This window comes from Lissotriton helveticus, chromosome 3_2, assembly GCF_964261635.1.
Source record: "Lissotriton helveticus chromosome 3_2, aLisHel1.1, whole genome shotgun sequence".
NCBI lineage: Eukaryota > Metazoa > Chordata > Amphibia > Caudata > Salamandridae > Lissotriton > Lissotriton helveticus.
The window spans coordinates 117,366,535-117,387,399 of NC_136062.1; the positions used below are offsets into that span (position 1 = coordinate 117,366,535).

The 20,865-nt window shown below is 47.2% G+C and overlaps 1 protein-coding gene across 2 annotated transcripts in view; it reads right to left on the reverse strand.

Moving 5' to 3' along the window:
- The window catches only part of NEDD4 (NEDD4 E3 ubiquitin protein ligase), a 2,078,892-nt gene extending 2,073,456 nt beyond the window's left edge, over window positions 1-5,436 (reverse strand). The window contains exon 1 of one of the 2 annotated variants that reach the window (XM_078684873.1): window positions 5,243-5,436. In XM_078684873.1, the coding sequence (XP_078540999.1) occupies window positions 5,243-5,287 (45 nt within the window). In that variant the 5' untranslated portion in view covers window positions 5,288-5,436. The remainder of the gene's footprint in view (window positions 1-5,242) is intronic. The other variant, XM_078684874.1, reaches the window with a different exon arrangement.
- Between the last annotated feature and the right edge of the window lie 15,429 nt (window positions 5,437-20,865).

Genomic DNA, 20,865 nt, shown 5'->3' on the forward strand with positions numbered 1-20,865 from the left:
AAGAGCCAGTAAAGGGGGGGAAAGCCCCAGGCCCCGATGGGGTCCTGGTTGACTTCTATAAACTTATCACAGATCTCTGGGCCCAAATATTATTTAGGGTTTTAGAAGCAACTTGTAAAATTGGCCTGTTGGACTCGTGGTCAAAATCAATTTTGGTACCAATATTCAAAAAGGGTGAACGTCAAAATCCAACCTGTTATCGCCCTATTTCCCTACCGGATACTTTTGGAAAAACTGTGGGGGGTATCATTTTAGAACGACTACAGTCTTGGCCAAAAGAAAACAATTTTATATCGGACATTCAGTACGGATTTAGGGAAGGCCTGGGTACCGTTGAGCAGGTTCTAAATCTGTCCCTGCTCAAGGGTAAATACGTGGACGCAAAAGGGGGAAGTCTTCATTTGGCCTACGTTGATCTTACCGCTGCGTTTGACTGAGTGGGCCATTCGAAGCTATGGATTATTCTGGAAGAACTGGGAGTTGACCTAATGCTGGTTAAATGTTTGCGGGAGATGTACTCGAATGCCACAGCACGAGTTAGATTTCGCACGGGTGGTGAGCTGAAAGCTCCGCTTAGAGTTGAGCGGGGAATCAGACAAGGTTGTGTATTGGCCGCATTCCTTTTCATTTTGTGCACCAATGGCTTAGAAGAAGCCATGTTGGAGGGGGCCAAAGACCTACCCTCAATTCAACATCGTCAGATCCCCGCTCTCCTCTACGCGGATGATGCGGTGATTATTGCCCGCACTCCTACTGAACTCCAGCGCTCACTGTCCCGATATAATTTATTTATGTCAAAACTAGATCTGAAAATTAACGTTAAGAAAACCTTCATTATGAATTGTGGCCATAAAAGAAGTAAAAGCCGAGCAATTTATCTTGACAATACTAGTATAGAGCACTCCCCGACTTATCCGTACCTTGGAGTCCTAATAGATGAGAAGGGCACTTGGAAAAAAGCCATTGAGGCAAGAAAATTGCAATTTTTAAAATCAACTATGGCCCTGGTAAAATTCACACAGAGATTGGGAAAAAGAGCGCCTGAAGAACTGATACCTATTTATAAGTCTAAATGTATCGGTACTGCTATATATGGGGCAGGAGTGTGGGGGTATGCCCCGGTAGAAACCCTCCAAAAAATAGAAAATAGTTTTTGCTTGCCGTTCCTCAGGGTTCTTCTACATTCGGATGCCATTTAGAGTTGGGCTTGCCTTATATTAATGACATCATAAGGGCAAAGACCATACTCTTATGGCATCATCTCTGGACATCGGATAAACTTGCCCTCACCCAAAGCATTGTAAGGGATTGTCTCCAGCTAGAAAACAATAATAAGATTGGCTGGCTTAGATATATCAAAGGGTTCCTCTATGATAAAGGCCTAGAGAAATTATACCTTACTCCTCAAACAAATGCTTTCAATCTCTAGGAAGACATTGAAAAATATGTGCTTAACTCATCTAGCGGAAATCCGTTTGACAATGGAAGCCAGCAAATCTTCGGTTCAGCATGTCCTTATGATATAATCTACCATGCTGATCCAGCCTTATCTAACCTGGAACCTAAGTAATTATGACAGATTTTTGTTAACCAGGTTTAGGCTAAATACTATATTTAGGCTAGTCACATTCCCTAACGTTAATAACTGGTCACATCTGCTCCCTAGTTGCCCCTGTGATGGTGCTTCTTCTCAATCTACTATACACGTGCTTCTTTTCTGCAAATTTTACCTAGAGCCTAGAAAGAGGTACATCTGTCCAATTAAAAAAAACCTTGGATTACGTCATTGTCGCCCTGCCTTATTGGTTCTCCAACTTCTTGAGACAGACTATTTAGCATTAAATGTTGCCAGATTTTTTAAATTTTGTATCCGACATAGAAAGAATTTATAGGTGAACCTTGGTGTTTTTATCTTTTCCTCTTTTAATATGAACAATGTCCATTTTAATCAAACAGTATTCTAATTTTTTAACCAGTGTACTTTTTCCTTTATACAAATGGGGTAATATTTTATGTATGTACTTTTATGGTTTTCTAAAATTTAAAACCGAATAAAGTTATTACTGACTGAACTTGAAAATAAACAGTTACAAAGATCACAGATTGCAAAGAAATTTGTTTTGAGCAAATAGCCAGTCTTCCTTGTGCAAAGAAGCAAAGGCTTGACTGTGATTACAAGGACCTCCTTAAACTTGAACTACTATTAACATCTGGTTGGTATCCAGGTGCTTTTATTGAAGCCAGGCCTGTTGGAAATTATGAGGATTGAGCCTGACGAGTTTAGACATCAGCCTTTACTCTTACTCTCCACCAGGCCCGGTTCTAGCGGGTGGGCCAGGCCCACCCAAGCAGGAGCCTTGGCCCTCGCAGTGAGGGCTTGAAGGCAGGCGCGCAACGGCATTGTGTTCAAAGGGCTGTCTGTGTGTCTGTGCGCCCGGCTGAGACAGCTTCCTGAGACAGTTTTTGAGATGATCGCAGCAGCACCAGAGTACTTCACAGGGCATTAAAGACCATTTACATATTAACGAGGCGTTGTTTATTTTTTCACCCTTTCATCTCTGCACGGCGAAAGGCAACAAATCCTTTCTTTGACATGGGTAACCTTTGTCTACTGTTCTGCTGCGTTTATATTTCTTTTTCTATGCAGTGCAGGAAAAAATAAGTTTATTTATTCCTAGTCACCTTTCCTGACCCCTGCAGGGGCTTATCACATCAGGCTGTGACACAAAGTTTGACTACTGGAGTAGGTAAGAGAATGTGTTACTACATTTTTTTCTTTTTTAAATCTACGCAGGCCCAGGAGGACACATACTTCGTGTGTGCTCCTTTTAAACAGTTTTTATCATTATCATGGCTGATGCAGGACAACAATAAGACAATAAAAAATGCCCAGATAACGCTGGTGATTAATGATCCTTCTGGAGAGCAATCATTTGTCTGTTAGTAGTTTTTAAATGCAGATGAACTGTATTTTATGTGGATAGCTCAGTTGGTTACTGCCTTTGTCAGAGATCCTTGTGCTACTTGCAGTTCAGCAGTTGCAATCCTAACATAGGACAGTGACCAATGAACTGTCCCCAAAGAGCTGCCTACAAACATGAATGGTATAGTTAGGACTTCGCTTTTTTTGTTTTGTGATACAGTTAGAACTTCCTCAGTCTTTCATTATTCTAATGTCGCTAAAATGAGTATGTTTGGACAGATATACATTTTTATCAGTAAATCTGACCCCCATGGAATACTCTTTAAATCCTAAGGTTGTGTTTCACCAGACCAAACCCTCATAAAATATACTGCCCACCAGTGTGGATGACATGTGATTCCTACACCCTGTAATCCTCATTGGCTTATGTGACATTCCTTGTAGACTGATTTAAATACTTTCATGATTGATCGTCTCTGTATAATGTGTGCATGGTGTAAAGTACTGACATCCACTACACTGATATGAGTAGCGCTATACAACAAATGAAATGCATATGAGAGAGGGGTTACGTAAAGATGAGGGGCGCTGGTGGAGGGTGGCAGTGAGGGCATCTGAAGAGGAGGTAGTGGGAGGGGCTGTGGAAAGATGAGGGGCACTGGTGGAGGGTGGTAGTGAAGGAAATTCAAGGAAGAGGTCATGGGGTGGAGGGAGGAGCTAGGGAGAGATGGCGGGCACTGATGGAGGGTGGTAGTGAGGGAAATCCAAGGAAGAGATCATGGGGTAAAGGAAGGGAGGAGCTAGGGAGAGATGAGGGGCACTGATGGAGGGTGGTAGTGAGAGAGTCCGATGAGGAGTTCAATAGGGGGGACTACGGAGAGATGAGGGGCGCTGGTGGAGGATGGTGGTGAGGGAGTCTGAGGAGGAGGTAATGAGGGGGAGGGGCTACAGAGAGATGAGGGGCACTGGTGGAGGGTGGCAGTGAGGGAATCCGAGGAAGAAGTCAATAGGGAGGCCATGGAGGGATGAGGAGCACTATTGGAATGTGGTAGTAAAGGTATTTATGGAGAAAGAGGTTATTGGCAATGCACCAAAAAACACTTACGCATCAGCGCTGAAGCCGGCCCTGTCATGGCCTTTCTGTTTTTGTTTATTTAATCAGCAGTCGGGCCATAAGGACTACTGCGGAACATACCTTGAAGTGTGTGCTAATTATATTTACTGCTATATTCAATGTTTTAAGTTTGAAGGTGATTTTACTAATGTTTTTACCTGGAATAATGAAAGTGGATCCTGATGGTACCTGATATGGGGCTGGGGCCCAAGGTCATCTGGGAGATATGGTGCACTGGAGAGAAGTAGTGGATAATCAAGCCTGCAAGGGAGTGCGTTGCGGAGCCCGTGGTCAGGTGCAGGTAGTAATGAAGAGGGATTCTGCCTGAAGGCTCGCACAGAGGGAGCCGGAGAAATGTCACTTGCCTTGATACTCCCACCTCAGAAACCTCCTCTTCCCATCAAAGGAACATTACATGGAAAACGCTTTTTGAGAGTGATAACATTAAAAAGAGATTTGGAAAAGAGTGAGTTTTACTGGGCCTTGTACGACTAAGAAGAGATAAAGGAGGGCCCTGAAGCAGGCCTGCCTAGACATATATGCGACAAATTGAGCCCGCAGTGGCCCACCCAAATGCACCCTTGGCCCACCCAAATAAAAATTCCTGGAGCCGGGCCTGCTCTCCACATGCTCTGCATGACAGTTAGAAAGAAAATAGAAAGTAAATCTAGCGCTTGTAGGCTACCTCCAGAATTTTCAATAATTAGGGGCAAATTGGCCCATCCGAACGCACCCCTGGCCCATCCAGATATAAATTCCCAGGCAATAAGAGGCACAACATTCAGCCTAATGCTGCTTTGATAATACAGATTGAGATAAAGTACATAAAGTCTCGGGAAAGAAAAGTGAAACTTCATTGAAACAGGGTCGGGAGGGTGGCTGAACTTTTAAAAATCCGGACAAGTAAACTTCAAATTTAACAGAGATTATAGGTTACGTATATGCTATTTCAGAGGCTATAACTCCCGTCCTCCCTGTGCCTTCGCTACTGCCAGTAGTGGGAGCAGGGTTCGGTGGAGCTGCGCTTTTGAAGCAACAGCCTTCTAGGAAGTGACAGCCTTCTAGGAAGCCACACACTAGACATCTTTAGACATCCCAACTCCCACCGCCCCTCAACAAATCCCGGTCTCCTGACATACATTCCTCAGGGCTCCGTACACCCCAGCCTCCCCTGCAGGCGCTGCGCACTTAAAATAAGACATTACCTCATCCGCCGGTAGCCCGAACACTTCCTCAGGAGAGACGGCCATGGCTCCAGACCACCCACGAGACCTAGTCCTGACCCCAGGACCCACCCACTGGCATACCCAACAGTTCAGCACAGTACAAGACACAAGCCCGAAGGAGATGTCAGGCAAACGACGGCGCCCGAAGTCCCCACGAATCCCAGCCCGCCCCCTTCTCTAGACGCACCTCCTGACTGGCTACCCTTTGGCTTCGGCCCCGCCTCTTGTCCATCCTTTACCTATCGAGTGCCCCCGCCCTTTCAAACTCCAACAGAGGCTTAGTTTCTGTTCTGGCTGCAGCGAACACTTCACTTCCTACGTTTACACACATAAACATCATACAGTTTCAATATACAATAAGTGTTTTACTCAGACTCAGCTGTGTCCGAGTTGCGAACACATTAAGATGCGATTAACTCCTTCTGTGGGTTGGGCATGTATGAAAAAGATACCTAACGTGGCTGCCGAAGTGGCCATAAAGATACTCACTACACGCTCTAGTCTTTAGGGAGCGGCAGGTTGCCTTGGGAAGGGAATTTAAACCACGACAGGACGAGAAACTTAATTCATTTTAAGTAGTTTCCTGGGCAGACGTGTTAAACTAGTTTATGTTACGCAGTAGCAGTACACATTATATATATATATATATATATATATAAGCCACTAACGGCTAGGAAACGTCCACTTTCCTTATAGCGAAAGCTCCACTGAATTATGGTGATTGTGACATTACATAATAACACACCTCACATAAATGACCATACTATTTTTATTTTATTTTTTATTTATTTGGGCGATTTTATATAGCGCGGACTTTACCCGAAGGTGTCAGAGCGCTTCACAATAGGAAACAGAGCTGATACATGAGAACATTACAAGTGAACAAAATACAAAAGTAAACGGTACATTAAATGAGGCAGTAATGACAATCGTGAGCCAACAAAATACAAGAGGTAGCAAACGGTGCAATACCGGAGGAAAGAGTGACGTGTGCAGGTCACAAAAGCGTACAAAGTAAACATAGAGGTATAATACTACAATATATGGAGGGCCCTCAGGCACAAGAACAAACGTTACGTGCAGGTATAAAAAATAAACATATGTAAGAGGTAGAAAACAGTGTGTTACAAAAGAAAGTTACGGGTGCATGTTACATACGAGTACCAAACACAGGTAGAAAGATAATACCGCAATAAATGGCCGACTCTCAGACCGCAAGAACACACTGGGAGGACACTTCCAAAGTCATGTACAGTAGCTTTTTCTATCATGGAAGGGCTTCCTTCAGCTAATAGAGAGGGCATGAATTACATTTGGAAGTGTCTTTGGAGGAGGAGAACTTTGAGGTTAGTTTTGAAGGCCTGGGAGGAGGTGGTGGTCCGGAGCTGCGGCGGAAGGGAGTTCCAGATTCTCACTGCGTTGCCTGAAAAGGATTGTGCCATCGTTCTTTCCTTCTTGAAAGTGGGAGGTTCAAGCAGAAGATTTTCCGCATTACGTGATGGTCTAGAGCCTCCAGAGAGTTTCAGTTTATTCGCCAGGTAGCGAGGAGAGGAGGAGTGCAAGGCTTTGTGGGTGATACAAGCAGTCTTATAGATAGCTCTAGCCTCGATTGGAAGCCAGCGGAGGGTGGATAACATTGGTGTGATGTGGTCGCTTCTTTTGGCCCCATAAATGAAACGAGCTGCTGAATGTAAAACAGATTTAAGGGGGGACAGGTGGGATTTGGGGAGGCCAGTGAGAAGAGAATTGCAGTAGTCAAGTCTGGAGAGAACCAGCGATTGCACCAGGGTTATAAGGTCCTGCTCCGGGAAGAAGCGACGGATTCCACAAAGAAGACGCAGATGGTACGAGCAGACTTTGCAATGGAATTGATGTGGGGGGTTAGATTGAGTTTTTTGTTGAGTGACACCCAGGGATTTTGCGCTGTCGGCAATGATGGGTTTAGTGTTCAGTAGATACAACTGATCCATCCATGATTGCACCGGGGGAGGAGAGATTGAGGAGGAGAAGAGGAGGAATTCGGTTTTGGTGGGATTCAGAATCAGTTGATGAGTAAACATCCAGTTATGAATGGAGTCGATAGTGGAGCTTAGGATAGAGAGATCGTGAGTGGAGGCAACCTTGAGGTAGATTTGAGTTTAGTCAGCATAGAGATGATAGTGGATCCCGGATTTACTTAGGAGATTTCCTAGTGGTTCTTAATAGAGGCTGAACAATGTGAGTGCAAGTATAGAGCCTTGAGGAACACCTTGACCTACCGCCACAGGAGATGAGAGACTGTTCGCTATTTTGATCATTTGAGATCTATCCGAGAGGAAGGAGGCAAACCATTTAAGCACAGTGCCCTCCATTCCCATTCTCTGTTTGAGAATGTTGAGGAGGGTGTTGTGATTGACAGTGTCAAAGGCTGCAGAAAGGTCAAGGAGAATTAGAAGACAGTACCCCCCCCCGAGTCGAGGATCCTCAGCGCGTCATCAACCACTTGCAGTAGGGCTGTTTCAGTGCTGCAGTTTTGAATGAAGCCGGACTGGAAATTGTCAAGAAGATCATTGTCCTTGATATGACGAGAGAGTTGTTTCGCTACACATCTTTCAGTAATCTTCGCAAGAAAGGGTAAGTTAGTGATGGGGCGGAAGTTGTTGAGGTCAGACGCATCCGCAGTTGGTTTTTTAAGAAGCGGGGTGACCTGCCCAGTTTTGAAGGGGACAGGAAGGGAGCCTTGATGGAGGGAGAGGTTGACCAGAGTGGTCCAGTAGGAGAGGGAAAGGGTATAAAAGTCCATGGCAATGGCACTGGGGATGGGGTCCAGATGATGGTTGGAGGGCTTTGTTTCGCAGATGCACTTGAGGAGGGCATCTTCAGAAATGGGGTCAAAGTTTTGCCAAATGGCTAAGGATTTGCACTCCTCTGGAGGGGTAGGATGAGCGACCTGATCCACAAGTGATTTCACTTTTTTGTCGAAGGATATAGCGAAATCCGCTGCTCTATTTGCAGAATCCTCCAGCTTGGAGGCAGGGGGAGAGCAGCCAGGACTCTTGATGAGATCAAATAGTTTTTTGGGTCTATTTTTGGCTGAGTCTAGGAGGGTTTTGAAGTGCGCCGCTTTCCCAAGGAAGATGTGTTTGTGGTACTTGGATCTTGCGGAGCGAAGTGTGGACAAGTTATCGGTGGAGGGCACTTGCTTCCATTGCTTCTCCAGGAATCTTAGCTGCTTCCTTTCTTCATAGAGGGATTTATTGAACCAAGGAGCTGAAGGGGTGGGCCTTAACCTTTTACTTTTGAGTGGAGCGACGTTGTTTATTTCATCTGCAAGAACTGTGAGGCATTGGGAGGTGAGATCGTCAACATCTAGGTTCGGGTCTAGTCTTGGAAGTGATAACAAAGCTGATTCACAGAGGGGACCGACATCAATATTCTTAACATCACGGAACCAGGAGATAGCCCTCTTGGGTTGGCCAAGTGTTATAGCGTGTGAAAGTTGAATAGAGAATGGGATGAGGAGGTGGTCAGACCAGTCTACGTGAATAGGGGTAGTGATGGAAAGCATGCCTGCTTTAGAAATAACAAGGTCCAGGATTGAGCCCTTAGAGTGTGTTGATTCTGTGCAGTGTTGGATGAGATCGTTGACAGAGAGGAAGGTGGCCAGGGAGTTTGCGGAGGAGTCTTGCGGTGAGCCCCAGTGGAGATTAAAGTCACCCACGAAGGTCTGATTGTCACTTTGTGAGTATTGGTCACTGATGAAGTCAGCGAGTTCCTCCAAAAACAGAGGGCCACTACGAGGCGGGCGGTAAATGACATGGAATCTAAGGGGTGAACAGTGGTGCACTTGTAGCTCAACAGAAAGGCATTCAAAGGTGTGGAAGGAGCTGATAGGAGAGGCCTTAAGTTGAAGGGAGTTTCTAAAGATGACTGCAACACCACCCCCCGTGTCAGTTCTGTCATTCCTAAGTATAGAATAGCCTGTGGGTAATAGGAGATCAAACATAGAATGCGAGGTATCTTTGAACCAGGTCTCTGTGAGGAAGAGCATGTCAATATTGTGGTGGGTGATGGTATCTGAGATTTCAAGTTTGTGTTTTACTGCAGATCTGCAATTGTGGAGCAGACAGCGCAGCTCTGTCAGGACTGTTTTGGTGACAGGGGCACTTGGGCTCTGAAGGGTGATCGGGATATTGTGCTTGTGTGGGGGTGCTCGGGAGGGCTTAGGTGGATGCTTGGTTCTGACAGAGGAGATGGTTGGAATAGTGTAGATAGTAGGGTTGCTCGGGTAAGCAGGTTGAGGAAGGGCGGCGTTCAAAGGCTTGTGCGAGTTAACAAAGTTTGCAGACTGATTGAGCTTGGCTAAATTGAGATGAGGGGGCGAGGTGCATCTCGTGGGAAGTTGGGAAGGAGAGGGGGTGCAAGGAAAGGTGGAAATCTTAGAGCTAAGAAGTGGAATTGTAGCTGTAAGCTGGGAGATGGAGATGATAAGGGAACCTAGCTTATTTTCCAGCGAGAGTAATGCAGAGCACGGAAGGTTGGGTGGATCGATGGAACCAGGTGGGGGTGGAATTGGTGGTGGAAGGCAGGGAGAGGTGGGGGGATAGGAGGTGAGTTGGGGTGTAAGGTTCAAAAGTGGGGAAAGGTGGAGGTTGAGAGCGGGAGTTAATGAGTCGGAGGTTAAGGGAGAGTTGCCTTTGTTCGTGTTGCAAGAAGGAGAGGAATTAGGGATAGCTTTAGGGGGAGAAGAGTGCGGAACACAGCGTTAGGGAAAAACGAGAGGGGAGGACTGTGTGGATTCATTGGGGTGAAGGAGGTTTGGGAAGAAAAGAGGTGAGGTGGTTGTGGAGGGCATGTCAGGTAGGAGAGGAGGCTGTGAGGGAGCGGGCATTTGGCAGAGTGGGGGGTGTTGAGAGAAAGGGAAGTTGGGGAAAGGAAGAGGTACTGTTGGACCAGAGGGAGGGAAATGGACAGGGTTATCAGGGGGAGAGAGGGAGTAGCATAAAATTGCTGGAGGAGTGGGAGGGAGGAGAGAGATGCAGTGGTATTGAGGCGAAATCCGGGTAAATAACGAGGGGAGGGGGAGGTGGACAGGAGGGATGGAAGAGGGGATGAGGGGAGCATAGGGAAGGTTCACTGGGGGAGAAGGTTGGAGGAGAGGTGGACTAAAAAGGGGGGTGACTGGAAGGAAAATGGGGGAGGAGAAGAGATTGGAGTACCGGGATGATGCAGATTGGACGAGGAGCGCATTAGCTAGCGGTGGGGTTGAAGTGAAGTGGGAGGGGGCATAATGTGAGGGGGGAGGAGTAGGAGAGGAGGTCCCTGGGGAGGGGGTGGGAAGAGGGCCGACCTGTGATTCTGGAGAGTGCATCCAATTGGAGTGTAGGGGGATCAGGGGAGGAGAGAGGGAGTAATGGGTGGAGCTAGAAGGAGAGTCGAGGGAAAGCCCGGTCGCAGAGGAGGGGAGTAGGGAGGGGAAGAGGTGGTCAAAGAGAGAAAGACAGGTGTCATTGCCTTGCATCATGACAGTACCGTTGTTATAGAGTGAGATAGTGAGGTAACCGTTGAAGCGCGTGGAGGGGGAGATTTTGAGCTGTTTCCCATGAGGGATAGAGGAGGAGGAGGTGATGTTAAGGGAATTGTATAAGCTGGTGGACCAAGAGGAGGTGTCGTGAGTGAAGAAAATGAAATCATTTTTGAGCCTCCCAAAACAACTATTGTGAAATTGATCAACAAAGAGGGAATCCGGGAAACGTTCAACAGTATTGTGCTTCAATCGTTTTGTTGCAGCTTTAGTCAGGCTGGGCGGATAAATGATTTTGTAGCAATTAGTTCCAGCCTTAACTCGAGTGGTGGCCATGATGGTAAAATGTGGTGGAGGAGGGTAGGGGGGATGAGAGGAAAGTGTTACCGGGAAAGCGGTGGAGAAGAGAAATAAAAGGGCATAAAGGGGGCACATAATCCAAACGTTAAGGTGAGGATATCAGAACTAATGTGCCGTCCTGGACTGGCAAAGCCTAAGTATGCACAACAGCCTCATCATCTTAAGACCACCTGAAGAGGTGCTCATAATAGGGTGCGGAAGACAAAATACATAAAAAGCATTTTCTTTCACAAACAAATGTACAGGCCTGGCACCCTACAAACCTTGCAGACTCCCTGGCCAAATGGCCATCTCAGAGGGGGACTCAAATGCCCTGAAACCATAGTGTCAATGGTGCTGTCCCTGCAGCAGGACTCCAACTTAATCAGACTTGTCCCCACGGAAAAATAACTTAAACGGTGTAGCTGGCACTAATAGCCGCGCAGCTGAAAAAAGTAAAACCAATGCAGCTGGGAACAGCTCAACTTGCTGCACATCTGTAACCGGCCTAAACGATACAGCTGGCACTACTTGCTGCGCAGCTGAAAAAGGCCTAAACGGTGCAGCTGGCATTACTTGCTGCGCAGCTGTGAAAGAGGCCTAAACGAAGCAGCTGGCACTACTTGCTACGCAGCTGAAAAAGACCTAAACGGTGCAGCTGGCACTACTTGCTGCGCAGCTGTGAAACAGGCCTAAACGAAGCAGCTGGCACTACTTGCTGCGCAGCTCTCACTGGTGGTCCGGGGCTCCTATCCCCCGCAGGGAGGCGAGTGCCAACTCTGAGGGTGCTGGGGTAGGGTTACCCACTGAGTTTGGACTGCAAGGCACGAGATCTCTCAAGATGCACGGCCACTTGCTCGCCGCCTCGACAGGTCCCTCCAGCCGTCTTACGCCCCACAGGTCGCTAGGCAGAATTGGATGTAGTGTGTAAGTCCTCCTGCAGGCGTCGTTTGCCAGGCATCGTGATGCTGCCAACATGCCCTACAACCGCTCACATACCATAGTAGGACTGTCTCAGTGGGGTAAGGGAGCATACCACGAGGTTCGACGCCATTTCAGGGTTTCTCGCCGCCGCCATTTTGGGGTCAGGCAGCCGGCACTGTGGAACCGGAGCTAATTACCCTTGCCGCCTGCCAAGTCTTCTGTTACGCACACCTGCTACTTATCCCTACCAGCTTCCGCTTCCCAATAATCCCTGTCTGGGCCGTTGCTGTGTGGTAGTGCCGTTCAGGGCTAACCGCTACCTCTAGGTGTCCCGCCGGCCGCCATAACAGGGTCAGGCATCAGGGTCTGTGCTCCCTAAGAGTGTTTACTTAAGGGTTGCCAAACTGATTGTAGACAGAGTGCAAGGTTGAGCGGGTCCCGCGGTGGCCACGGTTACAGTCATTTAAGTGGCCCTTTTAATTATAGTGAGAGGCAGGCCGCAAATATCGCTGATTGATTCCTAGCAAAGCAGTGTGGAGGAGGGAGGGGGGCAGCGCTGCATGCACCTAGGCACCGGAGCTCAGCACAGGTATTGCTAACGAGAGAACCACTGCACCACTATCCTCAAGTTCGAAAGCATTTAATTAAATAGCTATGGAAAAAAGAATGTAGACAAGTGTAGTGTCATCTCTCATGAAGGACACGGAAGTCAATATTAAATATCGTACGTATTTATTGTGTATAATGAGCTCATGGGGGAAGTGAAGGAAGAGACCTCGCAGAGTCTCCTGGAAGAACAGAAACCCCGTTTGACAGAATGGTGACGTCACTTATAAGGGGATGTCACATTCCAAATTACGTACTGATGTGAACCAATAAACAGGTACCACGTGAATGGCCAGAGAAATAAACTAGACTCACAACATTTCCCTTTCTAACAACAAGACATTAATGCCAAACAAAGTTTATGAATATAAAGGGTAAATAGGGTATGGTGACATATATATGTGTTGCAAGTACCATTTCAACCACCTGGCATTAATGTAAAACAAAGTCTTTGAATGCATTGGGTAACTTGGATATTCTGCCATATCTGGTGCAAGTACCATCCCAACCACCTTGACACTCTGCACCACTACAGCTTGCTGACGTGGAACTGGGATTCTCCCGACCGAGAACATATTCACTGTTGTCTTGATTGGCAACCACCCTTTCATTACACAGTTCAACATCTGTGCCAAACAACGTATCTTTGCTAGGCACCCCTGCATTTATGTCATTGCTACAATTGGAAATAGGATCATAAATATTTTCATTATATACAGTTAGATCATCACTATTTTCACCCACATATGTGTTGAGCCATGAAAATTCATTCTCAAAATTTGCTTCATAATTTTTACCACTGAACCACAATTCAACTTGACCTCTCTTCAATTTTATAGCATCACTTTTGTTGCGCCACCCTACTTTTCTGAGAAAGATGGCACTATCAGTAACTTCTACAATTTCTTCTGGGTCAAAATATTTGGATTGTCCTTTGAGCTGAGTGTTAGGTTTTGTAACAAGTACCCAATCTCCTTTGCAAAAATCCTTGTGTACTGCCGTACGTATCTTGTCATGATACATTTTAGATTTCAACTGGCAATCCACAATTTTCTTCCTGACTTGGAGTTGATCATCGTTTATGGTCACAGGGGTTGGTAAATATTTCTCATCAAATGCAAACTTAGGAACAATCTCATTGTCAGACCCCCTTCCTCTCATTAAGAAAAACGGGGACAAACCAGTGACGCTGTTGGGAGTGGTATTGTACGCGAATACCCTCTCCTGAGTGAACTTCTTCACAGGAAGCCTAGAAGCCACAGCCAACTGGACACCATCTTTAAGGAACCGATTGACTCTTTCAATCTGACCATTTGATTTCGGTGAGTATATAGGAGTTTTCTCTTGACAAATGCCATGTCGTTTCAAAAAGTCAATCATTTTGTTGGACGTGAGTTGTTTCCCGTTATCGGACACAATAATGCGTGGATTTCCCTCTATGGAAAAACAAGTTTCCAAAAAGTCAATGACCGTATCAGAGTCAATTGTATGCACAAACTTGTCATAAATCCACTTACTGTAGTAGTCACTTATAGCAATTAAGAATTTGGAATCGTGTTCTAATATCTGAAATGGTCCAGCCATATCTATTGCAATCTTAAACCAAGACGAATTTGGAATGGAAACAAGTTGCATCTCTTGCACTCTCGGTTTCCAATGTTTATCTGACCTGATACAGATACCACATCTGTCAACATACATGTTTACATCCAAATCCAAACCAGGCCACCAATAGTGTTCCTTCAATCTTTTCTTCGTTATGGTGGAACCTAAATGTGAACTATGAGCTGCTAGGATTAATTGATTTCTCAATTTTGATGGAGGAATAAGTAAATCTCCCCTAAAGAGATAACCTTTTACAATATTTAACTAATCAGATACCTGCAAAAAGGTTTTAAGATCGGCAGATAAATTTCGCACAGGGGGCCACTTAGAAGACATGTAACACTTAACTTTTGCCAATACTGGATCATCTTCCATTGCTTTGATCCAATCATTTTCCAAGATAACATTGTGTGAACCTTGCCAAATCTCTACATTAGAAACAACACATTCTGTTTCCTCCTCCCTCTGGGTTTCTGAACTTTCGGTGGGCAAGCGGGATAGAAAATCGGCTCTGACATTGTCCTTACCTGAAATGTGCCTTATAGTGAAATTGTATTCCTAAAGTTTGGCAAGCAGCCGTACTAACCTGGCTGAAGCCTTGCCATTTCCCCTACCGTAACCATCAAACATGTAGGTGAGGGTTTTATGGTCGGTAACCAACTCAAAATTCTTACCCCACAAGTACATTTTAAGCTTGTCTACAGCCCATAAGCATGCAATGGCCTCCCTCTCAATGGTGCTGTAGTTTGTTCAGTATCACTTAACCTTCTGGAAATAAAGGCTACAGTGTGAACATGCCTCTCAACTTTCTGGGTAAAGACGGCACCTATGCCAACGGAACTAGCATCAACTGTTATATTATTCCAAACATTTGTGTCAAAAGGTTTTAAAGTAGGTGCATTCAAAATAGCTTTCTTGATCTCTCAAAAAGAATGGTCATGTTGCTCTTCCCACAAAAATTGTTGCCCCTTGCGTAACAGAGCTCTTAAAGGCTAAACCATATTTGAAAAATGTTCTATGAACCGGGAATAATACTCACTGAGGCCCAAGAATGATCTCAGTGAGTCTTTTTCCTCTGGTTTTTTTTCACAACGAAGTTTTATTGATTGAGCTGAGCAGAGTGAAAGAAGTGGTCCCCCACAATCAGGAGAGCACCACCAAGCATCGTAATACAGTTTACATTGTCATAGCTATAACCAATTTAGAGTAGAATTAAACCAAGAAAATTAACCCCCTCCCCCACCCCTACTCCCACCAACTCCCAATGCCCAACCGCCCCGCTACCCGCCCCTTATCCCTCCCTAACCCTATGCACGTGCAATAGAAACTCGGTTGTACTTGTTCGTAGTGTGACAGGCATGACACAGTTACAGGCCCGTATGGCACCACCACCTATACTTCTTCCTCATGTTCCACAGGGGGATCCAAAGGCAACTCCCTATAGTCTGCCCACCTCTTCCAGATCTTGAAGTGTTTACGGGGGCATCCTCTCGCCTCAAACACAGGTCGTTCCAGCCCCATATAATAGTCCAGGCCGGCCTTCCATGCACACAGGGGGGGGGCTCGGTCTCCCTTCCATGCTCGGGCCAGGTCCCGTTTGGCAACTACCAGCCCCAAGAGCAATAAGTGGCGTTTGTATAAGTTCCCACCAACCCCCTCAAGTATGTGGAGTAACCCTAAACGGTGAGTGCGTGGGAGGTCCCATCCCAGAACTTCAGACAGGCAATTCCATACACCCCTCCAGAAGCCAATCAGTCTAGGACATGACCACAAGGTATGCAGCAGCGTACCCACTGCAGCGCCACACCGCAGACATTCCGGCGAACCAATCAGTCCAGCCTTCCAAAGCCGCTCCCGGGTATAATAAGCCCTATGGAGATACTTGAACTGGATCAATCTAAGCCGCATTGCTATCGCGGTCCCCCGCGGGGACTCTAGGGCCTCTCTCCAGTCATCTTCGTCAAGGGGACCAATGTCTTCCTCCCAAGCCGCCCTCAGGGGAAGCAGGGTAGAGGAGCAATGAGTGACCACCGTCTGGTAGATGCGGGAGACTTTCTTATCTCCAAGGTCTCCCATGAATACCTTCGCCTCAACAGGGCTAAATTCAGGGAGCGAGTCCAGATCAGCAATATTGGGTGTAAGTGCATGACGAAATTGTAAGTAACGAAAGAATTGGGTTTGGGGCATATGGAACTCAGCACTGAGTTCCTGAAACGATTTAAGAGTGACCCCGGACATGACATGACCCAGCGTCGAAATCCCTATCGCCTCCCAGCCGTCGAACCCCGGCAGTGTGGACAGTCCGGGGAGTCGTCCGTTATGCCACAACGGCGTTTCCGCAGTCAGTCTACCCCACCAGCCCATGCGACGTAATGCCTGCCGCCACACGGCAAAGACAACTTTCGTGACGCACGGCAATGTCCGCCGCAACCGGGCTGAATAGAGAATCGTGTGTAGTGTACTATCTCCCATCAGTGAGCGCTCCAGGGCGTATGCCGGGTCTCCCCTGTCACCATACCACCACTCATTGAGTATTAGCAGCTGGGAGGCTTGGTAATAAGACAGCAGATCAGGGGTGGCTAAGCCACCGCAATACGTGGAGAGGAAGCACGTCCGTAGCGCCACCCTAACCGCGCCCCCAGCCCACAGGAAGCGACCTAATGCAGAGTTAACCTGCCGAAACCACTGGGGAGGGATGGGATGAGGATAGTTCTGCAGCTGGTATAAAAGACGCGGAAGAGCCACCATTTTGAATATTGCGGATCTACCGAAAATAGTTAGAGGCATCCGGGACCACGTTTTAATATCTGCCTGAACCTTTTCCCACACAGGCACTATGTTGCGGTCCCACGTGGTGTGTATGGATTCCGAGAGGAACAGCCCCAAATATTTCAAACCTCCGGTTGCCAACTGTAAGCCCGTCGCCCAGGGGTCCATCTCCACCACGCCCCCCAGTACCCAAAGGGTGGATTTGCCTAAATTCAAATAAAGGCCCGAGACCTCTCCAAAGATTCGCATAATTTCTAAGACTCGGGGCCCCGAGCGACCCAAGTCAGTGAGGAAGAAGAGGACGTCGTCCGCATATAAAGCAATTTTATCGAGAAGGGTTTCAGTCCAAACAAAGCCCCGGATCTGTGTGTCAATGCGCACCCAAGAGGCCAGAGGCTCCATGGCCAGGGCGAATAGGTATGGGGACAATGGGCACCCCTGACGGGTCCCCCGTCCAATGGAAAACTTCTCCGATATGGCCCCAGCAACCCGCACGGACGCCGTAATATCAGTGTACAGCAGTGAAATATATGTCAGAAACACTGGGCCCAGGTTAAGACGAGACAGGAGCGCAAAGAGGTACGCCCAGCTAACTGAATCAAAAGCTTTATGAATATCAGCCAGTAACAAAGCCGTTTGTTCCCCCGTGGCCCCCATGGTATCTACCGCCGCCTGCGCACGCCGGATGTTGTGCCGTGTCGCCCGATGAGGCATAAAGCCGGCCTGGTCAGGGTGGACCAGGTGCGTCATATATGGGAGTAAACGGTTTGCCAGTGCCTTTGCCAGTATTTTAGCCTCTGTATTGAGCAATGAGATAGGGCGATACGAATCATGTCTGTCAGGGGGTCTACCCGGCTTTTGGAAAACCACAATTTCAGCGTGACGCCGCTCGCGTGCCATCTCCAGTGCGCATCGATAATGGGATCCCAGGAGGAGTTGGAACTTCTTAAAAAATTCACAGGGGTAGCCACTCGGTCCAGGTTCCTTCCCTACATTAAGTTGACCCAGTGCCTCCCCTAGTTCATCAGCCGTAAGGGGAGCATCGAGCGCCTTCCTGGCCTCATCGGAGACAGCCCTAGGCGGCAAGTCGTCTATGAATTTAGCTACGTCGTCCATGGGGAGGCAGTCTCGCGGGGCACATTGTGCCCTGAAATAATTGGCAAAACTCGCTGCAAGCTCAACTGGGTCTGTAATCGCCACTCCGTCCTCGGCAGTGAGGCCCGGCACTGTAATCGGTTGAAGACTGCGCTGACATAACCTATGGAGCATGGTACAGGACTTATCTCCCCACTGGTATATTCTGCTCCGCGTGGCCAACCACGCCTGCTTAGCCTCATCCATCAAGAGAGATGCATAAGACTGTTGTGCTTGGAGAAGCAACCGTATCGCTACCTCGTCTCCTCCTCCCCGACTCCGTTGCTCCAGGTCTTCCACTAGTTTGGCAGCCGTAGTGGTCGACTCCCGCAGTCTGCGACGGGCCGCAGCACACCACGCGATGTCCACCCCCCTTATAGTGGGTTTCATAGCCTCCCAAACCACCGCTGCGTCCATACCGTCTAGTAGATTTTCCCGCCATTAATGGGCGATCGCCTCCCGCAGATGTTGGACATAACTGGGCTGCTGAAGATGCCACGAGGACATCCTCCACCGGAAGGGTTGTCGCTTCCTAAGGAGTTCTACTTTGACTGATACTGGGGAATGATCTGACAGTCCCCTCCGTAATATCGCAGGTTCGCGCACCCTGCTCAGGCAGACACCAGGCACGAACACATAATCCAGTCTCGAGAAGGAGCCATGTACCGCAGAGACATACGTGTAGTCGCGCGCTGCGGGGTGCATATGTCGCCACACATCCACCCATCCCAATCCCTCAACCATAGCTTGCAATCGGGTAGGGGAAACTGGGAAAGAGCCAGCAAGCACCCCCTGTCGCCTCTGACGGTCAATACAAACAGTAATAACAACAGAGAAAAACTAGGAGGTCTATGAATGAAGAAGAAGTGACCACGAGAAACTAGCAGGTGCTTATGTAGCCAAGCTCCAATGTATTAGCTTGGTGCCAACAGTTCCCATGCTGAAAGAAGATGAGTCCTCACTGCGAGTGGTACTGATAGGGTGCAGTGCTCAGGAAAAAGTATGTGATTAAAATGGCGGTCAAGGTAGAAAAAATGTGTTTATTAGTATCTCCCTGGACGTCAGATTAAAACAGATGTGGCAACAGTGTGACAATATCACTGTCAGGTAAGCATCTAGGAATTAGGCCAACATGTTTCTGCCTATGGTGTATAATTTACAGGCATTCGTCAGGGCCAAGCTGTGAAAACGGCTACTGCAACATCTATGAGTTCACTATATTAAGAAATTAGAGAAATCAAAAACAAACTTTATGGCACGGTTGTCAAGGTAAGTTGAATTATGTGGCTAGATCGGCCACCCTACCGTATCTGGTACAACAACCATGTAGAATTCAATCCTTTCCTGTGCAAAATTGAAAAGAGAAAGACAAAAAAGGACTAATGTTGCATACATTGAGAAAACTTCTGTAGCAAACAGGTGTGGAGATCAATTCTCGTGGTAATAATACACTTCTAATGACAGCTCAATGGGAGCCGGTCAAGCACATGACTTAGGCAAAGTCAAAGTCAGATAATCTGAGCAATGCTGTAATATTATGGAAAAAAGGGGAAAACAACTCACCCAGCATTGTGTGGGAGTCAAGCCTCACCTCACCCGGCAATGGCTCGGATAGAGAGGCCCCGCTCTAAGAAACATACGAAGAAAGACAATTTCACCATTGATAAATGTCTGACCCTATGCATGTAATGTTGTCAAAAGACAATCATAAAACCTGGTTTTCTAATTCTACTGGCTCCTAGTCCCCACTCAGCGACAGCGTGAAGACGGTGGGATCGCCCTCGACTATGGTATATGAAGATCATTACCTTGGATCTACAATACTGCTGAATAACAATTTAAGATAAACTTGTCAAGCTCGTTTTTGAGCAAGAAGATGCCACTGGCTAGGTTTTGATATTAGTCAAGGGGAGGGACATGCAGTGCCCAGCATCTCCCTACATTCAGTGCTAGTTAGATGATATAGGGAGTATCCTGCTCTCAGTCAGCTATAACTAGCGACCCAATGTGTTTAAAGAAAATTTGCCCACATATAGGAAAGCAAATGAACAAGGGCCAGAGCTCCAGTTGGATGACCTTACCTGTCCGTCGGTACCTCCAAGTGTGACCGAAACCGAAGGGGAGGCGCCGACGGACAGGAAGCCGGAAGCTTAAATACCCGCGTTAACTGGGTAATTAGTCGATGATCAACCTCACCTGCAAAGCCATGGGGGCGTCTGCAAAGTGCGCTTCTACCGTCACCACGCATGACGTGGGAATAGTGCTCCTGACTCACGCATGCGTGATGGCAACGGGACTCCGAGCAAGCATGACTGAGACACTTAGCGAGCGTTGCCACGCGCATGCGTCAGTGTTTCGGGAAGTGTACACATCTCGACGCATGCGCGAAGGAAATGTATCCCGAAACTCTGGATCTCTGCTGAGATGGAGGAAGCCGCGCCTGTGCAGACATAGAGACACTACAGCTCGAGCTGTGTGTCTCGGAAAATAAATGCAAATACGATAATCCCCTTTACTTAAAGAGTCTGATGTGGCTGCTCAAAGGGAAAATGAGGCGTAATGGCAATGGCTCTAATGTATTCCTATGTACAAATGTAACTGATCAAGTATGTGCAAAGGAAAATGGCTAAGATGGCCATAGGTATTGGTGAATACTTTACACAAGCATACGAGCTGCCTACTATGAATACCAATCAGGGGTATATCGACTCCATTCGTCTGT